This window comes from Octopus bimaculoides, chromosome 2, assembly GCF_001194135.2.
Source record: "Octopus bimaculoides isolate UCB-OBI-ISO-001 chromosome 2, ASM119413v2, whole genome shotgun sequence".
Lineage (NCBI taxonomy): Eukaryota > Metazoa > Mollusca > Cephalopoda > Octopoda > Octopodidae > Octopus > Octopus bimaculoides.
In genome coordinates, this window is record NC_068982.1 from 449,703 (window position 1) to 456,080 (window position 6,378).

The 6,378-nt window shown below is 41.4% G+C and overlaps 1 protein-coding gene across 1 annotated transcript in view; it reads left to right on the forward strand.

Annotated features, from left to right (window-relative positions):
• The first annotated feature begins 214 nt into the window (after nucleotides 1-214).
• LOC106870744 (chitinase-3-like protein 1) overlaps nucleotides 215-6,378 on the forward strand; it is a 41,455-nt gene continuing 35,291 nt past the window's right edge. Inside the window, exons 1-2 of the mRNA XM_052965943.1 lie at nucleotides 215-314; nucleotides 5,481-5,535. Coding sequence (XP_052821903.1) covers nucleotides 5,481-5,535 — 55 coding nt within the window. The 5' untranslated portion in view covers nucleotides 215-314. The remainder of the gene's footprint in view (nucleotides 315-5,480; nucleotides 5,536-6,378) is intronic.

A 6,378-nucleotide genomic window follows, 5' to 3' on the forward strand; every position in this document is an offset into this window, starting at 1 on the left:
CTCTCTCTCTCTCTCTCTCTCTCTCTCTCTCTCCTAGCAGTAGATAAAACAATGAATGTTCTTCAATAACGTCTGCATTTTCCTCTGTGGCCGTTCATATCACTTTTACTTTCCTTTGTATAAATGTTATTTTATCTCAGAGCACTTCTACCGTCAACATTATCTTTAAAGCTAAGGCTCATATCTATCGATTGAGAACCAACACCTGCATTGATAATACTCGATTATATAAATATAATACAAACATTTCTATTGTGACAACCTTTAGGTTTTTATAACGTTTTACACCATAGGAGAGAGAAAATAACTTCGAGGTAAGCACAATATTTTATATAAAGTGTTTCAAATGTTCAACAGAGAGAGGGGGAGAGAGAGAGAGAGAGAGAGAGAGAGAGAGAGAGAGAGAGAGAGAGAGAGAGAGAGAGAGAGAGAAGCAATGAACTACATTTCTTACAGAATTTAGTTTCCATCCCTCTACGTTTTGAATTCAGTTGCTGCTAGATTAGACTTTCTGTTCCTCGTTCTGATGTCAGGTTGGACTCAATGGAGCATACAGTTCTATTTCAAATGCGTGGCTTTGGGTCCCGTGGCATAGAACTGCTGGCATACGGAATCGAAATCGATTGTAGATTTGCTTAACCGACAGCTTAACTTTAAAGCATTTTGTCAAGGGAATCCACATCAGCGCACACATTTGCCTTACAAATAATTTACCAAATTAACGTCGTGGGCCGGACATGAATGCTGGATTAGATTCATTTGTTAATAGAATTGCAAATTGTAGGGAAAAGCCCAGATCGCTTTGTTAACAGCAGTTCTTGACCAGCGCCACTAGAATTATCGAACATCGGACCCTGGCGTGATTTGAGCTGAAAATGTAAATAAATTGCGCACGGCATTCTATTGGTTCTACCAATAAACGCTCGTAACTACCAAAATATAATAATAATATACTGACAACAACAACAACAACAACAACAACACTGATAGTAATAAAGTTTTCAAATTTTGGCACAAGGCCAGTAATTTCGAGGAAAGGAGCAAGTCAACCTAGTGTTTAACTGGTTCGACCCCGAAGAGCTAAAAGGCAGAGTCGACTTCGGCGGAATTTGAACTCAGAACGAAAAGACGGACGAAATGCCGCTAAGCATTTTGTCCGGCGTGCTAATGTTCTGCCAGCTTGCCGCCTATTCAAAATACTGGTTTCAGATTTTTGCACAAGGCCAGTAATTTCGTGGGAAGGGATAAGCCGACTACATCGACCCCCGCCGTTCGACTGGTACTTATGACTTCAAAAGGATGAAAGAGAAAGTCGACTTCAGCGGAATTTGAACTTAAAACGTAAAGACGGGCGAAATGCGCGCTAAAGATCTTGCGAGCTCACCATCCTAAGCATAATAATATAAATAATAATAATGGCCTGCGTAAGATCTCTCCTCTGACAGTCAAACCCCACTCCTTCGTCAAACCAATAGGAGAAGAGTGGGAAAAGGCGAGTATCCGTCGCCTTGAAATAACCAGTGCACCGGATAGGCTGTACTCGTTAGCCTTGGATGGCTGCCTTGGAGAAAGAACACTCTGAATTGAAAAGCAGAGGAGCAACGCCCCTGCCGCCTTAGCGGATTACCTTGGTAGACATGGTGTCTCGATAAAAGTATCGGTTGGTAGTAACCTACGAAAACAAACCACATTTGTGAGTGAAAATGTCAGGCAAAATAGGTGACCATAATGGTGTGAACGGAATTGGAACCAATGGTGAAGGTACCGCACCCCGTAGGTGCCCCACTGTGAAGCAGTGTGGGCCTGGTAGTAATCCAGTAACTGTTAACCATGTTACAAGACATAAGTGGAGTAAACAAGTAAACATGATGGTTATGGATTGTTACCAGCGGTGCACCTCAGTGGATGCGAATGGCGTGCCTGTCAGAGGATGCAGGAAACAAATGCAAAAAAGATTGGTGTAGGTGTGAAGGTAGAACACCTACAAAAATTAGCATTGCTTGGAAATGGAAGAAGTTCTTCGCAGGTTTCTTGAAGCATGAACAATAAACAAGTGTCACCTTAGTCTGCTGGCTGTGGACAGATGACACTTTCCATCATACTCAGCAAAATAAGCTGTGAGTTTTCATATAATAATAATAATTAATAATAATAATAATAATAATAACAATAATAATAATAATAATAATAATAATAACCCTCACATATTTATGATTATTTCAAGTACAAGACAAAAGTTGAAACTAAACAACATTTAATAATACCTTATAATAATAAATGGAAATAATAATGATGATAATGATGATAATTTAGCCAAAACTCATGTCGGATCAGAAGAAATATTAGCGTTGACAAATCATCATCATCATCATCATCGTTTAACGTCCGCTTTCCATGCTGGCATGGGTTGGACGATTTGACTGGGGACTGGCGAACCAAATGGCTACACCAGGCTCCAATCTGATCTAGCAGAGTTTCTACAGTTGGATGCCCTTCCTAACACCAACCACTCTGAGAGTGTAGTGGGTGCTTTTACGTGCCACCGGCACGAGGGCCAGTCTGGCGGTACTGACAACGGCCACGCTCAAGTGGTGTTTTTTACATGCCACCTACACAGGAGTCAGTTGAATGTTTTGTTCACATGCCACCGGCACAAGTGCCAGTAAGGCAAAGCTGGAAGCGATTGCGCTCAAATGGTACTTTTTACCTGCCACCGGCACGGAAGCGAGACCGCTGCTCTGGCAGTGATCCCGCTTGGATGGTGCTGTTAGCGCTCCACTGGAACGGGTGCCAGTCATCAAATTTGGTTCGGTTTCAATCTCACTTGCCCCAACAGGTCTTCGCAAGCTGAGTTTAGTGTCCAATGAGGGAAGGTTGGCATGGGTGCCAGTCATCGAATTTTGTTCAATTTCGATTTTGATTGCACTTGCCTCAACAAGTCTTTGCAAGCAGAGTTTAGTGTCCAAAGAAGGAAAGGTACGCATAAGTGGGCTGGCTACACCCCTGGTAAAGGCCACGGGTTATGGTCTCACTTGGCTTGCCGGGTCTTCTCACGCACAACATATTTCCAAAGGTCTCAGTCACAAGTCATTGCCTCTGTGAGGCCTAATGTTCGAAGGTCGTGCTCCACCACCTCATCCCAGGTCTTCCTGGGTCTACCTCTTCCACAGGTTCCCTCAACCGCATGGCTGTGGCATTTTTTTACACAGCTATCCTCCTCCATTCTCGCCAAATGACCATACAATCGTCTCTCTTGCACACCACAACTGATGCTTCTTAGGTCCAACTTTTCTCTCAAGGTACTTACACTCTGTCGAGTATGCACACTGACATTACTCATCCATCGGAGCATACTGGATTCGTTTCTTGCAAGCTTATGCATGTCCTCAGCAGCCACAGCCCATGTTTCACTGCCATGTAGCAAGGCTGTTTGCACACATGCGACATACAGTCTACCTTTTACTCTGAGCGAGAGGCCTTTTGTCACCAGCAGAGGTAAGAGCTCCCTGAACTTTGCCCAGGCTATTCTTATTCTAGCAGCTACACTTTCAGCGCACCCTTCCCCGCTACTGACTTGGTCACCTAGGTAACGGAAGCTATCAACTACTTCTAGTTTTTCTCCCTGGAATGTGGTAGAAGTTGTTCTCTGCACATTCCCAGTGTTTATTGCTCCTGAGCATCTGCCACATAGAAAAACTATCTTGCTAGTTAGCCTTCCTTTGATATTGCTGCACCTCTTATGTGTCCATAGCTTACATCTTATGTGTCCATAGTGGTAACAAGATAAAAATAATAATAGTGATAATAATAATAATGAAAGGAAGCGGTTGAAATCTTCCTACCTCATATGAGTGACAGTGAAAAGACAAAATATTGTGAATAACGGTGCTAATGAAACTGAAGACCTTGATGGTGACAGTGTTACATTCGGCAGGCTGAGAGATACTGGTCCGACTCCAGCCTGTCATTATCCAGCAAGGGACCAGCACACACGGCATAGATGGAACAAACAAGTCAATGCTAAGGTCATGGATTGTTACTACCTGAGCAACCCCGTAGACGAAAATAGTGTTCATACTAGGGGATAACAACAACGTATGTATAATCTATGGAGAGAAAGAAGGGTGTTTCAAGTCACGGAACAGAGATTATGTGATCAAGCTAGAACAATAACAAAAAATCGTTGGTTCACAGAAGTAGAGCTCGAAGCTATCAAAAGACGGGCCATGGAAAACAGTAGCAGAAGAAACGATGAAAATACAGTTGCAACTGTTAAAAGTAATCTCATAGCAGAAAACAGAGGTGAGATCCCTAACAAACCACAGGAAAAGAACAGTGATATCATGCTCGATGAGAGACATATAGATGGTTTGGAAGAAGACAATAAAACTGATGGTAACAGGACAGATGGGCAAAAGGCAATCAACGACAGAATAAAGGCAAGATTACAGGAGCTCGGTAACCACATTATTTACAACCTTAAAAAGGTTGATTGGCGAAAATTGAACCAACAACAACAACAACAATAATAATAATAATAAACCAGACATAATCTTAATTGAGAAAGAAAGCAAACTATGCTGGATCATAGACATAGCCTGCCCAGCTGAGAACAAGGAATGCGATGAGGAAGAGAGAAAAGTCGGGAGATATGACAGGTTAGCTTGGGAGGTTAAGCAGTTGTGGTCGATGAAAAAGGTGGTAGTAGTACCAATAATTGTCGGAGCCCTGGGAACAGTGAGCAAAAATCTTGAGAAGTACGTGGAACAAATAGGGGCTGTAGAAAACAGCACTGCTTGGAACCGCTCGAATACTCCGGATGGTGCTCGAAAAATAAGGGGGTGTTACCTTAGTTCACTGGTAGTGAACAGCTGACACCGTAGTACATCTCCAGCGTTAGAAAGTATGCAAAGACAACAAGTAATAATAATAAGATACTTTTGTTGCATTGACAACGGAATGTTTTGTTTTTTTTTACTGCTGTTGTTGTGACTTCCATTATTGATTCTTCTATCATGACTGATTACTGAGATGATGATGACTTTGTTTCTGTTATATTACAATCTGTTGCTGTAGTTATTGTGGCGGTGTTGGTGGTAATGAAACCTCTCCCTCTGGTGGGAGTACTGAGAATGTTGGACCTAAAATTTGCCCCTGCAAAAATTACTTGCTCTAAATTCAATAATTTATCCACGCAGCACTTGTTAGCAACTCTGGTAACACTCGCCTTGATTTGTCTTTCATGTCGTAGCACTTTTGCATTCCACCAATATTGCCAAGAAATATTGCAAAGTTATCACATTGGCAACACTAATTCGTTAACAACATTGGCATAATAAAATAAAGGCAAATTTTAGACATTTTAATATAAGATTAATTTGAAAGTAAAAGAATGGGAAGTTTTCAAGACAACGAAAAACATTCTAAAACGCTGATATAGTTGTGTAATGTATTAATTTCGAACCTTTTATTATTTTCAGATGTTGCTTTCTTTATTTATCGGTTTATCTGCTGTAATGGCAACCCAAGCAGTCGGTAAGTAATTCCATCCCATTCGTTGCTTTCTTCGCTGTTAAAGATATTATTCTCATGGAATTTAATTTTAACTACAGAATCCACTAAGTAAGTCACATGTTCCAAGCACACTTGAATACCACAAGCTCTGCAACGTGAATAACGATGCTAATTACTCTTGCCGAGGCAACATCGTTCCTGATATTGTGTACTATAATAGGAAAAAGCATACACTTGCGCAGGGTCTGCTGCACTCATCCACTTGCAACTACCAACACCAACACATCTTCTCAGCGAGGGCTGTACCTTTCCGTAGATGAACACTTTCCATAGGAGAACACTCCCCGTGCCTAATGGTATCCTAAAAAAAGGACAGAAGATTCACAGCGTATGTTCTCAGGGGAAAACTCAGAGAGCAGTGTCCAGTTTTCTGTCACCTTTTTTTCTGGAGGCTTTAGAACCAGAAAAACGTCGTGTATTTGTGTGTGTACACACACACACACACACACACCACTTAATGTACACAATATAAGGATATTACCTGCCAATAGTTTCTTGCAGCGGAAACACGTGTCTAAACAGGTTTTTATAACACATCTTGTGTTTCCAAGCAATCTCCGGGCTCTGTTTGTAAATCAGGACATTCATATTTTGCATCAACCTTCTCGTTTTTTTTCTCTCGTGATTTATGTGCCAGAGTCCCTAATTTCAAACAGACCATCAGACCATGTACTCAGAACCTGAAGTGTTTTCACAGCAAGAGACTATTAGTAATTTGTATCTTTATACTGCGTGCATTAAACGACGTTTATCTCTGGAGGACTTGTTTTACTTATCTTACCTTAACAAAACAGTAAACTATAT